Source organism: Aspergillus eucalypticola (assembly GCF_003184535.1).
Source record: "Aspergillus eucalypticola CBS 122712 chromosome Unknown BO83scaffold_38, whole genome shotgun sequence".
In the NCBI taxonomy this organism is placed as follows: Eukaryota; Fungi; Ascomycota; class Eurotiomycetes; order Eurotiales; family Aspergillaceae; genus Aspergillus; species Aspergillus eucalypticola.
In genome coordinates this window covers 109,454-125,268 of record NW_020290312.1, presented here as the reverse complement: position 1 = coordinate 125,268, position 15,815 = coordinate 109,454, and the positions used below count along the sequence as shown (strand labels likewise).

Below are 15,815 nucleotides of genomic sequence, written 5' to 3'. Positions count from 1 at the left end.
ATGAGCTTTTCTAAGCCTTGAAGTCTACAGAGGATCTAGGATATATACACTAGAACAACCAACTGATGTCAATGTACAGTTATCAGCTGCCTGCACATACCCCACGGAACAACAGGTTCAGATGTAGTAGTTGGGGTTATCCAGGGACCACTGGTCATTGCCGATGTTTCTTAGGACCTCCTCGCGACCGAATTTAAGGAGACGGTATCGTGAGATAAAGTCGTCATTATTTACTGTCCAGTGTCAGCATGTTGGTTTCTAGGACAGGGATACGATAACAAGAAACATGTAATCGAAGGCTGGCAAAACATTCTGAAAAAGGAATTCAAAGCAGTAAAGGACACTTACTATATCCACCGCACATCCTGCGCTTTCCTGTAAATTCCGAGCGACCGTGAAGCATTCTCCAATTGTCGAAAACTTGGGCAAATTAGTCCTGTTTGCAAACATCGTTCCCTGCAACACTTACTGAGGGCTGTCCCTGGTTCAAGCTGTGTCCAGATCTCCATGTCTTTGCGACGAATTATCTCGTCCCAGTGCCGTGCGGCCGTATACCATTTGACCTGTTCCTCCCAGTTCCAGTTCTTCTTGGCGGCTCTGTCATAGTTGTTCCAGCGAATCTGATATAGCCGTTGTAGTTCAGGGTGAATCTTAAGGACTGGAGCTTGCTCCGCCGGTTGCACGCATACGTCCTCATTCCCACTTGAGTGATAAGGGTGGTTCGTCGACATCAATAACTCGAAGTCTTGCGGGCTCTCCTCACGAAGAATCGATGCAGCCCGGAAACCGTCAACAAGCAGGCTGGCGCCGCCATCTCCATTGGTATGGGATAGAAGGTGGAATAGCTGGAGCCTCGCAGGATCGGTGAAATAGGTGTTGTCCGTATGTGCTCCGAGGAATTCCGTCGTATATGCGGTGTCCTTGAAGGTCAAGTCGGCTGTGAAATCCCAGAATCCACCTTGTAAATGAAAAGAGTCAGAAACCGACACAGGAACGGCCAAGGATGTTGCCTTACCGTAATGAGTGTTTCTGATGAAAGCAATTCTCTTTAGGAGAGCTTCGGTTGATTCGGGGTTGGTAGGAACTCCTTGTACAAATGCAAATCCCCAGTCGTACTTCGCAATGTAAGCAAGTCTTTCTGGTCGGCAATGGAGTCATAGCTTACAATTCCTTCAAGCCAGTCACGCAGAGCACCATCGTCGGCCATAATGTCTGCGTAAGGAAATGTTGGAAATGTACTGTCTCTGCCCGGAACGTATGATTTGATCTCTCTGAGTCGAATTGGTATCTCAGCAAGGGTAGCTACTGCAGCTCAACGGTTGAAGTACCTGAAATGTAGTTCTGACTTCGGTTCCAGCTTGGAAACAGGCTTGTTGGAATGGCTCTTGAGCCACGGAAATGGATAATAGGCATGGTGTCCGTCCGACCCTTTACAAAGTCAATGTCCACTGTAAGATGACGGGATAATGTTCGCTTACAGTCTACCTTCACACCATCCTTCTCATAACTGAGATATTTGATACGGATATCATCAGGTATCTGTGCGGGATAATGATCAGTAACTCCATCCGTAACAAGACATTAACTTACTGACTCACCGCAAACGTATCAACGGTTCGTTGTCTTGTGTCTGGATGGATGCATTTCGAACATTGGCAGTTGTCCCTGAATATAAGTAAGTTACTGATCGTGCACATGCGCTACTCTGTAGCTTTGGGTATGCCCACCGGAGCCAAAACGTCCCACTGTGTGATATTAACATGTGATCCAAAAGTTTGCATAGTAGGGATCCTTACAAATTACTGGCTTGACCTTCATGGTTGAGCTGCAATGACTCCCACTTTTGGTTTCTTAAGTGGAGAGGCCAGGGATCCTCGTTATCGCTGTTAGAGGATGTGGCCCGGGCATTTGACACTGATGAATTCGCGCGTACTAGCGAAGGGAATCGAGTTGAGACGGATGATGACTTGTAGGTCTTTGAAAAGAGTGCACCCCTGTATCAGATTGCTACTCTCACTGGATTTGATGATCTGCCTCTTACCAATTTGACATATTTCGGGGTGAATGATGACACGGCACGCGATGTGCTAGTACCTCGGTCAATCATCACTGTATGTGAGAGAGTCCTTGGGCGTCATACCTTGCGTGCTTCAAGGGACCAAGTGCCCTAAGGAGAGAGAGACTGGCCACACTGTACATTTTGATCTTACTATACACAAACTGAGGATTATTGATGGGAAACAATGGATCTCCACAGTGTCACCCCATATCAAGCCCCACGTCACGTGCGGCCGTCAATTAGGCCTCGGCCCGCCATTATGATCTTATCTTTCGTTTAATTCCAGTGTACACGTAGTAGATGGCCGATGAACTCCATTTTTTGATTGGTTATCCATAAAGTTGCTGGTTATTAAATAGAAGAGTAGCTGGTGATAAATCTCTACACTCTCTAACTAGACCTCAATTGCCAATCATAGTTTGCTTCTTGGGCCCGTAACCTTCATCAGGCAGCGGCCGTTGCTCAGGACCGCCTTGCCCTTACCATTCTTGGTTACGAATCGAATTTCTTCATAACCATCTTGGAGACTGCCCGTTCTCCAGATTTCAGTGATAAGCTTATCACCAGGTATAACTGGCGAAGCAAAGCGCGCTTGAATCTCCTTAAGATTTTTCGGATCACTACCACCGAGCTCTCGCAGAACACCATGGGCAGCGGAATTCCAGCTGAAGAGGCCATGGACGATGGCGCCGCCGAAGCCCATCTTCGCACCTGGCTCGGGAGTAGCATGTAGAGGATTGTAGTCTCCGTTGAGTCTAATCGGCGGTATCAATGTCAGCATTCGAGGATCCACCTTTTCCACGACACTAGTACTCTCATGTGGCTGGGGCGGTATCTCACCGATAGAGATGAGCTGTCTCCGGAGTTGTTTGGACTACATGGACGGCATCTGGCTGCTTGCCTTCAGGTGGGGCGTAGTTGACATTGCTGGGGCCTTAAACCCACCGCGTCAATAACATGAACGTCTGATATAACAGTGCTTTTGGAAGCCTTACCTTTCGGTCCCCCCCAGTTACCCTGGCCAACGAAGAAACCGCTGCTAACAGTTCTTGAGTAGATCTCGCCCGTCTCCTTGTCCACAATAGTCTGTTCTGTTTCGATGACAGTGCCAGGCTTGCCCTTGTCATAGACTCCAATGACCTTGTTGCGTAGCTCGAACTTCTTACCCTCGCTCGTTGGAGGTAACGGCTTAAGGATGGTGAGCTTGCGCTGGCCGTCAACCACGCGGCGATAGTCGAACTTTGGAACACCAGGGATAGGGGATCCACCAGAACGGGCATAGAAGTCCGTTACTTCTTGATCAGTGAGCTTAAACGCTGTTAATGAACACGTTGTTAGTGAGGCATTCAGGCCATGCAGCTGAGGAACATTAAACCCGGAGAGTTCTTATCCGGAACATAATCCTTAAACACCGCGATACTTCACTTCGTAGGTTTGGACCGGGAAATTATACATACGAAGAATTATAGGATACGTGGGAAAAACCGCAAAGTTCGGATGGAGCTCCTGTGCGAACCTCGGTAAGGAAAATGTGTAGTCGATAGAAGCATATAAAATGGAACTCACGTAGAGAAAATGCAGCTCATCGGCCTTGCAGCCGATACTGTAGGCAAAAAGTAGAGCGTCCCGCTTGAGCCAGGACACCTCCTGGCGAGGGAATTCATGACCAGCTCCTGGGGTTGACATTATGGAAGGTCGATGAAGATGCGATAAATCCACCAAACACAATTGGGGACAATGGTAGGGCCTACAGGAGACGCTTCTTTATCAGGAGGTCGAAGATACATTGATGCGGAGAAAGGCCCCCAGAAGGGGCAGTTAGTGTAATCCATGCCGTTGCGGGGCTCCGGCCAAACCGAGGCTCGATCACGTATCAGCCGATTTGGCCGAGAACATTCCCTATCCGATTACTGATTGTTGTCTACTAGTGACGAGACTGCCATACCTTTCAATGTACCTTAAGATTTTTTTTTTTTTTTTTTTTTTTTTTTGTTATCTGAATGGCAAGATGGATGGGCTTTAAAAAGAAATCATCAGTGGTAGTGAACTGGTTTAGTTGAACTTCGTGAAATTAATGGACCTGAAGCTAAGTAATGCATAGACAGAACGTCGGAGGTGTTAGACTGAGCGTCGACTCGGGGTATCTACTTGGGAAATTCGAGGAGCTTCATAATCGTCCTTTGGAAATCTTCTCTCCGTACCGCGCCAACTGATGATGCCGTTGCCTTGCCTTCCGTATACGCCGAGAAAAATGATGAAAATGGCATGACTGAAATCAAAGGAAGTCCAAAATATAACCTTCCATCAGACCGACATCCATACTAAGTGAACTTCCGTTAAAATGCTATGCTGCCCACAGGGCAGAACCACTTTATGTTACTGGTGAACATAAGTCGACTCCAAGCAAAATAGCTAAGCAACCGAAGAAACAAGGGATGGCCAAGAATTTAGCACCTGCGAGGGTTAGCACATGATGAGTTACTTTGACAGAAACGATTACTCACATCCTGTAGAAGCAGCTGCCCTCGGAGTAACGGTTCGGATCCGTGGTCTCGAACTTGTAGGAGATGCTGATGTCAAGGTCGCGCTTGTTCTTGTCGTTCGGCTTGTTCTCGAGAACACCGGAAACAACTTCCTCCTCTTCGACAGTGAGAACATCGCGAAGATAGAAGACGGTCTGCTTCCAGTGGGTATATTTGGCATGGGGACCGGTGGAGAAGGTGATGGGCTTGTGGCATGCGCCGAATTCAATATCGAACCAAGCGATCACTGCGTGGATGAAGTCACTGCGCTTGGCAGGAAGCGAAAAGGGTACCTTGAAGACCAAGTCGGCCGGAGTGACAGTGTAAAGATCAAGGGTGATGATGGGGCAAGGGTCGGTAACGAGCGCCTTCATCTCGACAGTGTCGACAAGGGGCTCGGTAAGGGCAATCTGCTTCATCGGGCTGTAGTTGAATCCATACACATTGTCCCAGACTAAGATCCGTTAGCGTCCCAAGTTCATCGAGAATAGTGGCGCCAAGTGAAGTGTGCTTACATCCAATCTTGTCATCCTTGTACTCGCCATCCTCGATGGCAGCCAAGTACATGGTGGCCTTGTCGGGGAAAATCTTGCCGCCAGGAACAAGGTAACGGTCACGGGCGTAGAGAACGGTGTCCAACATGCTCTCATAGAGAAGGAAGTAGCCCATCCACTCGGAGATGATGATATCAACCTTAGGATAAGGGAGGACAACCTCCTCCATCTTTCCCTGGAGCAGGGTGATCTTGTCCGACAAGCCATTCACAGCAACAATCTCACGAGCCTTCTCAATGATCGACGACATATCGACACCAATCACATGCTTGGCACCTGCCTTGGCGGCGAACCTTTTGAACCAAATATATTAAAAAACATCCCATTGTTGACCAGTCGATCGGCTTGAACATACATGCTGAGAATACCAGTTCCGCAACCGACATCGAGAACGACCTTGTCCTTGAAGATGTGACGGTTCTGGTAGATAGAGTCACGGTACGATCTAGTACGAACATCATCTTTCTAGAAAATAAGTGGTGGTTAGCGATAGTCAAGGCGTTGTGGTAAAATTGTACTTACAAGCATCTCCTCATGAATGCCTGAGCGGGGTCCGAGATTAGCCACATCCGACTAAGTTACTTAGGTCATTGATAGTATTTACCATGGTGATCATAACTGTAATTTTTGTCAGCATGAATGATGCGAAGAAGACTTCTTATCTTGGACATACCTCGTGAAATAACGCACTTCAGCGTGGTCCATGCCTACCATGCGATCAGCGCTGCTGGTGGTCATGGCAGCAGAGTCTGCTTCTCCGGCCATATTTGCGGATCGGTCGATTTGGTGATAGTCGATAAGACAGAAGGAAGAGGCAGAGGCACAGTAAGAGAGGAATGTGCAAGGGGAAAGATAAGGAAAAACTGAAGAAAGAAGAGAAAAAAAATGCTATACAGCTATGTTATGGAGAAAAAGATATGGGCACCTCAAAGATCCCTTCAAGCGCGGCCCTCTTTTTTTTTAACTTTTGCCTTGTTAGGAATTTCTCCTCTCGATGGCAATTCCCGCTAAATCCGATAAGGTTAGCTCATTTCATTGAGCGCTAGTCCCAAGTTGGACGTATCATGTGACTCATTAGCCCTTTGTTGTGACTAGGGCTATGCCAGCCAGCATGCCAGTTGGCGGTTTAGTTATGGAATTTGGCGCTGGCCTGCTGTTTTTTAGAATGATTGAATGATTTGGCCACCGGTACAATATCTAGGGGATGCCGGTAATCCAAGACTAGTTATTTATCGAATGTTCTATAAAGACTCGTATGGTCGCACAACTGGTTTTCCGTATGTTGCATGCTACTGGTGGTTCATAGTAGTACCGCGTAAGATTCCTTAGCATGAACGGAAACGAACACCCCAAGCCTGGTGCTGAAACAGATACACTCCGGGAAAGTGGGGCTGGATTGCCTACTTTGTAGATTTGAGTAGAGTTCACAAATGAGCTTGGAATAATCTTGCTTCTAATTCTAACTATCTACATAGTACGTATAGTGTAAGGAGAATGGATGCCTTAGCAGGCGTTGCCAAGCTGTTGTTCCATTGTTGCCGTGCGCGATGCCGCTCCGCCCCCGCCGGAGCTACACGCCGCCCGTCTAGCGTCTAAGCTGTTAGTTTCACTCCTGAAGCTTCCCTTCTCAACTAGAGTGCCATACAACAACCACGAAAAGCACCATGTTTATAGGAAAGATAAGGAGGAGTACTTATTGCTGTTTCCTTTTCCTTCTCATTGCCGCTCTTATTGGTAAATCGACAGCCTCTCTTGGTGACCACCTCCCCGACTTCAAAGAATGCGTTAAGGTACATCAACCGGAACCTCATAGCATCCACAACCCGGGAGCCAATGGCTAAGCAACGAACAGGTTTGCCAGGCTGAGAATTGCCAGGATGGCAATGAAGTAATTCGTGAGTTTTATAAGCATTGCTTTCCGCCAGCTTGGCTACTAACCAATTGGCTACCAGCTCTCCATCTTCGCCTCATGCTGTGGACATGCCCTTCCGAATGCGATTATACCTGTCAACATGTCGTGACGGACCGCCGTGTCGCTCGTGATCCTCCCATGTTGAACCCAGTATTACAATTCCATGGTAAATGGCCATTCCGCAGAATCCTGGGGATGCAGGAACCATTTTCCGTTCTCTTCTCTTTGTTCAACTTCCTTGCCCACTGGCATGGGATTGGACGCATTCGTGAGACGGTACCAGCTTGGCACTCCCTGCGGCCCTATTACATTGCCTTCGGATACTGCGGTTTGGCATGCTGGACTTTCAGCGCGGTTTTCCACATGAGGGACTTGTCCTTGACCGAGAAGTTGGATTACTTTGGAGCGGGGGCTAATGTCATGTATGGGTTCTACCTTGCACTTCTTCGGATCTTCCGTCTGGACCAGGAGAAGCCTAGACACAAACCAACTTTACGTCGTCTGTTGACCACGGTCTGTGCTCTGCTCTACACATTGCATGTGTGCTACCTCAGCTTCTGGTCGTGGGACTACACCTACAACATGATCGCAAACATCGTGATAGGGATGGCCCAGAACATCCTATGGGTAGCATTCAGTATTCACCGCTATCGCAAGTACGGCAAGGAATGGATGGCCTGGCCCGGAATGATTGTGGTGTGGATTATTTTGGCTATGAGCCTCGAGTTGCTGGACTTTCCCCCTTGGCACGAGCTGATTGATGCGCATAGCCTTTGGCACCTTGGAACTGTGATCCCGACTGCTTGGTGGTACATGTGAGTTTATGCTGGAATCTGACCATAGGTTTACTACGCGGCTGACAATTGCGATAGGTTTCTCATCAAGGATGTCCAAAACGATGTGGCGGGCGATAGGCTGAAAGCCTGATTCAGCTCAATGGCTCGATCCGAAGTATCTGGACACGCATGACCATTCATCACCCGGTCTACTGGTCCAGCTTCGTATCACCAGTGCAGGTGATCGGATAGTAGTAGCTTGTATTATATGATAGAGTAGTAGTTTGCAACCACCCGCGCCAGGTAATCAGCCAATAAAGTTGGGCATTCCTAGTATGTATTATGGGCGATTCTTTTTTGCTATAGTTATGTTCATTGAATACCAAGTCCAATCAAGACAAAAGAGAGGTGAACAGACATGCCGTGCCGTGCAATGCTTCGACTCCATTCCTCCCGCTTCTGCATTGCACCACACCATGCCATGAATGTTTGCGGGTTGCCTCACCGCCCACCGCTCGGGACCCTGGGTACGTAGGCAGTAACAGGGGAACAGGGGCAGGAAACTAAACCTGAGCTGGACGGAGCGTGTCTCACCCAATCTTTTATTTGACCCTTCCCCTCTCTCGTTTGTTTTTTTTTTATTGTGGTTCTAACCCCCCCCCTTTCGCTTCATATTATATGTTTTCTGAACCCCCGAGGTCTCAGTTATTCAAGTCCTTTTGGTGCTAGTCAACTTATCCTTGGTTTAGTTTGCGCCACAATGGCGTCCCCGGCTATCAGAAAGGCGATCGCTGAAGCGGCGTCGCAGTACTCCAAGCCCGAAGGGAAGGTCTTTCAATATGGTACCGCGGGGGTGAGTTCGTTACTCCATGAAATACGACCTTTTGAAATATGAAACAAGATGTACTAATTACCTTCCTTACTTGCAGTTCCGTATGAAGGCGTAAGTTGCTCCCCTGCCGATAAACACCTCGAAGGATCGACCCCGCCTCCACAATACCCCGCGACCGCCCTTTTGTTTACACTTTGACCAACGCTTTGCCAGTGATCTCCTCAACACCGTAGTCTTCACCGTGGGCTTGCTTGCTGGGCTTCGTTCCAGAAAGCTTAGTGGACAATGGGTTGGTGTCATGGTCACTGCCAGTCACAACCCCGCGGAAGATAATGGCGTCAAGTTGATTGATCCCATGGTGAGTCGCTGTGAACCTCGCCAGCTTGGAGTATGTGCAATGACATGATAAGTGGCTAATACTGTATAGGGTGAAATGTTGGAGGTAAGCTCCCGGAGCTGTAGGATACTGAAATACCACGATTTTCTCACATCGCTGTAGGCTGAGTGGGAAACTTATGCCACCAGACTTGCCAATGCCCCGCTTGACAAGGTCGGTGATGTCTTTGACGAACTTATCAAGGAGATCGATGTCAGCATGGAGAACCCCGCTCGTGTCGTCTTCGCTCGCGACACTCGTGCCTCTGGCTCGCGTCTGGTCTCTGTCATCAATGCCGCCCTTACCGCATCGGAGGTCGAATTCATCGATCTGAAGTACATGACCACCCCTCAGCTCCACTATGTTGTGCGCTGCAAGAACACTTTGGGCACCCAGTATGAGTATGGCGAGCCCACAGAGCAGGGCTACTATGAGAAGCTTGCCGAAGCTTTCAAGAGAGTTATGCGTGGTGTTAAGGTCAAGGGCTCGTTGACCGTGGACTGCGCGAACGGTGTTGGAGGGCCCAAGCTGAGAGAGCTCATCAAGTATCTGCCCGGCCCGGAGGAGGGTGGCATGGACATCAAGATAGTTAATGATGATGTCATTAACCCTGATAGCTTGAACTTTGAAGTCCGGAACTCCCCCTGTCCAGCCTGCTTTCTATCTGTATACTGACGGGCTTCTAGTGTGGTGCCGATTATGTCAAAACGAAACAACGTGCCCCGCCTTCCTCCAAGGCAGCTGCTCTTGACCGCTGTGCCTCGCTGGATGGTGACGCCGATCGTATCGTGTACTACTTCATCGACGAGAGCAACACTTTCAGATTGCTTGACGGTGACCGCATCGCCACCCTTGCGGCCTCCTTCATCGGCGATCTTGCGCGGAGCGCTGGAATTGCGCAGAAGCTCAAGATCGGCGTCGTCCAGACCGCTTACGCCAATGGTTCCAGCACGGACTACATCGAGAAGGTCCTGAAGTTGCCTTCTATTTGCACCAACACTGGTGTCAAGCATCTGCACCATGCGGCCCTGCGCTTCGACGTTGGCGTCTACTTCGAGGCCAACGGTCACGGTACCATTACTTTCTCCGAGACCGCCTTGAAGACCATTAAGAACACTGAGCCCCAGTCTCCTGCCCAGCAGCGCTCCCTTGAGTGCCTCCAGGCTCTTACTGACCTGATCAACCAGGCGGTCGGTGATGCCATCTCCGACATGCTCCTGGTCGAAGCTATTCTTGCTCACAAGGGCTGGAGCCCCAAGGAATGGCTTGCTACTTACACCGACCTTCCCTCGCGACTTGTCCGCGTGGAGGTTGCAGACCGCTCCATCTTCAAGGCTTACGATGCCGAGCGCAAGCTCGAGTCGCCCCCAGGCCTGCAGGCTAAGATCGAGTCCCTCCAGTCCCGCTACAACAAGGGCAGAAGCTTTGCCCGTGCAAGTGGCACGGAAGATGCGGTGCGTGTCTATGCCGAGGCAGCAAGCCGCTCCGAGGCGGACGACCTTGCTACCCGTGTCGCCAACGCCGTCCGCGAGGCTGGCACTGCCAAGGAAACATTGCAGTCTGCTTGAACGCATACTATACTGCCTTGGATTGACGGACTACTCTAAATAGCAAAGCCCGATTCACCTGCAAAAAGATATCAGATATACTTACACGAACGGCAAGTGTAGGAACAGGACAATCCTGTTCTGCTTTGCAAGCATCCTGGGAACTTTTACGAATGAATTTATGAAATTAGTTTAATCTGCATTGAAGCAAAAAGAAGTTGCATTTGATGTTCTCAGATCCGTTTTCACGTTTCAGATACATTCTTCTAGCATTTATAGTTGATTGAAGCCACATCTAGACTTTTATAAACAAACGTCGACACAGCAAGCAGGTGAACAATCATCAATTTTGGGTATTAACTTCGTAAAATGCAGCCGAGAGGTTAAGGCCTTTCACGCCTAACCCTCCTCTTGATCCATCTCATCCCGAGACCGTTTACCACCGAACTTCTTGCCCCTGCCTCCCTTCTTCTCATTGTAATCCTTCATATCCATGATCGCCTGCCTTTGCGCCTCTGCGACATTCTCACCAAGCACCATGACCTCGTCCTTAGGGCAATCATACTCCTTGAGCTTCTTGCCCAGAGCACCTTCGATTCTCAGCCAGACCTCAACATCATACTGGGCGACAAAGCTGATAGCAAGACCACTCTTTCCGGCACGGGCAGTACGTCCGACACGGTGGACATAGCTGGGAGAGTCTATAGCACATTAAAAAAAAACATTAGTTGAATCCAACGATAACAATAATAATACTCCCATAGCAAAAGACGGGGTATACATACCACCCGGCAAATCAAAATTAAGCACAACATCAACCGACGGAATATCCAAACCACGAGCAGCCACATCCGTCGCGACAAGGATATTCCGACTGCGAGCACGGAACTTGCCCAGCGCACCGAGACGAGCCGACTGCGAAAGCTGACCATGTAGCGGGATAGCGCCGAAGCCAAGCGCACGCAGCAAGAACGCAAGTCTCTGCGTCTCGTTCACCGTCCTCGTGAAAATAATCGTACTCTGGCCGGCGAATTCGTTCAACAGGTAGACGAGATACAAGTCCTTGTGCTTCTGGGGAATAAAGAGGTAGGATTGGAGGAGAGTCGAGACGGTCTGGTATTTGCTTGTGGAGACGGAGACACGGAGCGGGTTGGAGAGGGAGGCACGTTGGAGGGATTCGACCTTGGAACTCATCGTCGCGGAGAAGAGGAATGTGCGGCGCTCGCGGGGCAGGACTTTCAGGATCTTGTCGAGCAGGGGTCCGAAGTCCATGTCTAGAAGTCGATCCGCTTCGTCCATGACCAGGTACTTCAGGTTGCGGAGGGAAAATCCCTTGGTGTTCTCCAGGTGGTCGAGAAGACGACCGGGGGTGGCCACGATGATATGGGGCTTTTTGCCCAGGGAAATCGATTGAGATACCATGTCCATACCGCCGACGATGACGCAGCTTCGTACACCCAAGCTGGCGCCTAGGGACTCGAAGGATTTGGAGATCTGGTAGGCGAGTTCTCGGGTTGGGGCGAGGATGAGACCGAAGAAGGGCTGGGGCTTTTCCATCAGGGCTGTGAGGGGGTGTTAGTTATTTGATCTACTAGTTGTATATTTGAAGCGCCGGCATAAAGGCAATGCTGTGGCTAGAAACGTACCCTGTAGGATGGGAAGAGCAAACGCTGCCGTCTTTCCACTTCCGGTCTCTGCAAGACCGATCAAATCACGGCCTTGAAGAGCCAGAGGAATCGATTCCCGCTGGATAGGTGTGGGCGCTTTGTAGCCCATGGTCTCGCAGGCCTCGCATAGCTGTTCGATGATTCCTAGCTCCTTGAATGTCTTGGTCTGACCCTCTTCTTGTTCTTGCACTTGCTCTTGTGCTTCCGGTTCTTGGGATTGCTCTGGGGTGGAAGATTCGACATCGCTCTCTTGTGCGGGCGCAGGCGCAGGTGCAGGCGCCTCACGGGCGACCTTGCGCTTCTTGACTCCAGGCATAATTTTTTGTATGTGTAGAGAATATCTTTTATCTGGCAGCAGCGAAAATTCAAAAAACTTGTCGACATCATTGCGAAAGTAAAATAAGTATAATTTTAAGGCGCCGCAAAATCGTTGATCCGGGCTCCTCCGCGGCTTTGCTCCGCTCATACTTTTTCTTCGGGTCAGAAAAAAAGTCACTGCCCTGAGAACATCCCGTCCGGAGCAATTATTATTCCTCCGTTGTTTTCTTTTTCATCTTTACGCTTTTGTCACCATGGCGAAGGCTCGTACTAAGAAGCGCACTCATGTTCGCGCGCAAAATGCTACGGCTGCTGCTGCCAAAGGCGGCGCCGCATCTATGAGCAAGACTCCGAAGTCGATGGTTATCCGTGTCGGCGCTTCAGAAGTTGGTTCTAGTGTCAGTCAGTTGGTCAAGGATGTGCGAACGATGATGGAGCCGGATACGGCTGTCAGATTGAAGGTGAGCTTAGAATTGTACGGTTGACAGGTGGATGAAGACTAATGGTATTGGCTTTTAGGAACGCAAATCAAACAGACTAAGGGATTACACGACTATGACTGGTCCCCTTGGAGTCACACATCTTATGCTTTTCTCCAAGTCGGCATCTGGAAACACGAACATGCGTTTGGCGCTTACGCCCCGTGGTCCGACATTGCACTTCCAGGTCGAAAACTACTCCCTATGCCGTGATGTTGAGAAAGCTTTGAAGCGCCCGAGAGGTGGTGGTCAGGATCACAAGACACCTCCTTTATTGGTCATGAACAACTTTAACTCCCCTAACGCCACTGAGGACTCTAAGGTACCTAAGCGTCTGGAGAGTCTCTCGACGACCATCTTCCAATCTCTTTTCCCCCCGATCAACCCTCAAGCCACCCCCCTCTCTTCCATCCGCCGTGTGATGCTCTTGAATCGTGAACTCGCCCCCGAGGGTGAGGAAGAAGAACACTATGTGTTGAACCTCCGTCATTACGCCATTACTACGAAGAAGACCGGCGTTTCGAAGCGCATTCGCCGCCTCGATCCTAAGGAGATTCGGACCAGGGAGAAGAAGGGAGCCGCTGTGCCCAATCTGGGTAAGCTAGAGGATGCGGCGGATTATCTGCTGGACCCGTCAGCTGCTGGGTATACCTCGGCCAGTGAGACGGAGATGGACACGGATGCTGAGGTTGAGGTGGCGGAGAGCACCACAAAAAAGGTCCTCTCGAAGCGCGAACTGCAGCGCATGAAGGCTGGAGAGAAGGAGAAGGCACAGAAGAAGCTGAGCAATGCTCCGGGAGTCGAGAAGCGGGCGGTCAAGTTGGTTGAGCTGGGCCCTCGTATGAAGCTCCGCCTGCTCAAGGTTGAAGAAGGTCTTTGCGAAGGTCGCGTTATGTGGCACGATTTCATCAAGAAGTCTGAGGAGGAAGTTACCAAGTTGGACAAGAACTGGGAGCAGAAGAAGAAGGAGAAGGAACAAAGAAAGAAGGAACAAAAGGCGAACATCGAGAAGAAGAAGCAAGCCAAGGCTCAAGCTAAAGCCGAAGGCAAGGAGGTTGAAGACGACGACGAAAACGATGTTGATATGGATGAGGATGATGAATGGCTTAGTGATGACTTCGAAGATGACAATGCGGAGGAGCAGGAGAACGATGATGAGGACGAGGACGAATCGATGGAGGAGTAAACAGGCGCACTTTCATCACCTTGAAACGGATTCTCAATGTCAAGCAGCTCATCGCCCAGCTGCTACATTTAACATCCCACGCATTACTTGCTTCTGCCGTTGACCCTGAGAACTGGGCGCATGCATGTGAAGCTATGATAGTGGAGACCAGTTACATTTCAGTGACGAAGCCTGCGATGACAGACGTGACTCTTTCTTCCTTTGGCCGTTGGCGTTGGGAGTACAGGTGGCCACGGACGAAAAGGACTGAGTTATCTAAAAAGTCTCGATCAGAATGTTACGAGCCATGACCGGAAGTCTCTCGTGACGTTCAGCAGGCTGGCCATGACCGATAGAAGTACCAAAATATACCCACAATCCTGCCTATTATTTTCTATACTCGTACATGGAAGAAACGTTCTCATATCATATCCCTATTTACATGTAGCTAAAATGGCTCGTAAACAACATCCATGATCATACTAGTTCCCTCCCTGCAAAATCACGGATATCTACCAATGAGCCAACCCACCTACTTCCTCAACTTCTCCTCGACAATCCTCTCCACCATCTTCTCCAACATCTTCATATCCCCACCGGCAGTACCAGCAAAGTACCCCTGCACACTCTTCTCCACATACTTGCCCACAATATCAATCTCCACATTCACATAATCCCCCGGCTTCTTCGCCGCCGTGACAATCTTCTCCTGCGTATACGCAATAAGCATCACCTCAAAGTACCCCTCCGGACCATCCACAACATTCGTCACCGTCAAACTAGCCCCGTCCAGCGTGACATATCCCTTCTCCACGATATACCGCATCACGCCCACATCGCGCGGCTGCATACGGAACACCAGCGCATTGCCCTCCGGCGTCACAGAAAGGATCTTGGCGATGGTATCGACGTGGCCCTGCACAAAGTGACCGCCCATGCGCGTTTCACCCAGGACGGCGCGTTCGAGGTTCACGCGGGAGTTTGTCTGCAGGGAACCGAGATTCGTGCGGCGGAGGGTTTCGGGGGCGACGCCGACCTTGAACCAGGTCTTGTCGAAGGCGGTTACTGTTAGACAGGTTCCTGTTTTTTTATGTAATTGTATTAGTTGAATGAAATTTCTCCTTGGGGGTTGCTCGTGGGGGGTTCGTGGGGGTATTGTTTCGCGATTTTGGGGGGGAGTGGGGGTAGGGGGAGGGGTAACGATGGAGAGAGAGGGAAGCAGAGGAAAAAGTAGGGATCGAATGCAATGGGAATGATGGTGAGTGTAACAATTGATATCATGCGATGCGATTCATACCATTGACAGCTATACTGTCGCCGAGATGGCAATCTGTGAGAATCTCCTCACAGTCGGAGATGGTCAAGGATGTACCCCCGCCCCCGCTTGAGGAGGTATCGAGAGCCTCGAGGGACGAGACAGCTGCGGTAGAGAAAGGCAATTAGTTTTTCTGTTTGGGTATTCATGATCGCAGTATAAGAAACCCACTCCCTATTTTCTCAACAAGACCGGTGAACATGGTGGAAATGGATAAAATTGTAAAAATGTAAAGCCGATACCGTGGTTGCGGGCGGAATCAAGCGGTTGTAAGAAGGAAAGTTGAGCGGAAA

General features: G+C 49.8%; 7 protein-coding genes across 7 annotated transcripts; 3 read left to right on the top strand and 4 right to left on the bottom strand.

Moving 5' to 3' along the window:
• Positions 1 to 117: 117 nt before the first annotated feature.
• BO83DRAFT_403319 (putative trimethyllysine dioxygenase TmlH) lies at positions 118 to 3,745 on the bottom strand (the record flags this gene model as incomplete). The annotated part of the gene is made up of 16 exons (XM_025533608.1): positions 118 to 233; positions 349 to 420; positions 470 to 958; positions 1,016 to 1,115; positions 1,166 to 1,271; positions 1,329 to 1,428; positions 1,479 to 1,539; positions 1,599 to 1,665; positions 1,728 to 1,745; positions 1,797 to 1,975; positions 2,042 to 2,109; positions 2,543 to 2,814; positions 2,900 to 2,993; positions 3,055 to 3,375; positions 3,517 to 3,565; positions 3,626 to 3,745. The coding sequence occupies 16 exons, from the start codon at positions 3,743 to 3,745 to the stop codon at positions 118 to 120; spliced, it is 2,232 nt and encodes a 743-aa protein (XP_025382948.1).
• Positions 3,746 to 4,107: 362 nt separating this feature from the next.
• Positions 4,108 to 6,078, bottom strand: rmtA (protein-arginine omega-N methyltransferase HMT1). Its single transcript, XM_025532318.1, has 7 exons — positions 5,809 to 6,078; positions 5,740 to 5,753; positions 5,658 to 5,677; positions 5,491 to 5,600; positions 5,097 to 5,428; positions 4,564 to 5,035; positions 4,108 to 4,513 (listed from the first exon to the last, which is right to left on the bottom strand). The coding sequence occupies exons 1-7, from the start codon at positions 5,898 to 5,900 to the stop codon at positions 4,507 to 4,509; spliced, it is 1,047 nt and encodes a 348-aa protein (XP_025382947.1). The 5' UTR covers positions 5,901 to 6,078; the 3' UTR covers positions 4,108 to 4,506.
• A 51-nt stretch (positions 6,079 to 6,129) lies between these two features.
• Positions 6,130 to 8,216, top strand: BO83DRAFT_412096 (PGAP3/PER1 family protein; the record flags this gene model as incomplete). Its single annotated transcript, XM_025534371.1, has 5 exons — positions 6,130 to 6,156; positions 6,646 to 6,801; positions 6,882 to 6,987; positions 7,088 to 7,862; positions 7,920 to 8,216. The coding sequence occupies 5 exons, from the start codon at positions 6,130 to 6,132 to the stop codon at positions 7,972 to 7,974; spliced, it is 1,119 nt and encodes a 372-aa protein (XP_025382946.1). The 3' UTR covers positions 7,975 to 8,216.
• A 239-nt stretch (positions 8,217 to 8,455) lies between these two features.
• Positions 8,456 to 10,867, top strand: agm1 (phosphoacetylglucosamine mutase PCM1). Its single transcript, XM_025532317.1, has 6 exons — positions 8,456 to 8,676; positions 8,753 to 8,766; positions 8,869 to 9,013; positions 9,083 to 9,097; positions 9,155 to 9,661; positions 9,718 to 10,867. Exons 1-6 carry the CDS (start codon positions 8,584 to 8,586, stop codon positions 10,597 to 10,599), a joined length of 1,656 nt encoding a protein of 551 aa, XP_025382945.1. The 5' UTR covers positions 8,456 to 8,583; the 3' UTR covers positions 10,600 to 10,867.
• On the bottom strand, positions 10,792 to 12,604 carry rrp3 (RNA-dependent ATPase RRP3). Its single transcript, XM_025526332.1, has 3 exons — positions 12,225 to 12,604; positions 11,364 to 12,140; positions 10,792 to 11,279 (listed from the first exon to the last, which is right to left on the bottom strand). The coding sequence occupies exons 1-3, from the start codon at positions 12,559 to 12,561 to the stop codon at positions 10,978 to 10,980; spliced, it is 1,416 nt and encodes a 471-aa protein (XP_025382944.1). The 5' UTR covers positions 12,562 to 12,604; the 3' UTR covers positions 10,792 to 10,977.
• A 154-nt stretch (positions 12,605 to 12,758) lies between these two features.
• On the top strand, positions 12,759 to 14,591 carry BO83DRAFT_421171 (Brix domain-containing protein). The gene is made up of 2 exons (XM_025534975.1): positions 12,759 to 13,024; positions 13,083 to 14,591. Exons 1-2 carry the CDS (start codon positions 12,818 to 12,820, stop codon positions 14,226 to 14,228), a joined length of 1,353 nt encoding a protein of 450 aa, XP_025382943.1. The 5' UTR covers positions 12,759 to 12,817; the 3' UTR covers positions 14,229 to 14,591.
• A 5-nt stretch (positions 14,592 to 14,596) lies between these two features.
• On the bottom strand, positions 14,597 to 15,781 carry BO83DRAFT_382814 (riboflavin synthase). The gene is made up of 3 exons (XM_025532316.1): positions 15,694 to 15,781; positions 15,505 to 15,627; positions 14,597 to 15,287 (listed from the first exon to the last, which is right to left on the bottom strand). Exons 1-3 carry the CDS (start codon positions 15,722 to 15,724, stop codon positions 14,740 to 14,742), a joined length of 702 nt encoding a protein of 233 aa, XP_025382942.1. The 5' UTR covers positions 15,725 to 15,781; the 3' UTR covers positions 14,597 to 14,739.
• Positions 15,782 to 15,815: the final 34 nt, after the last annotated feature.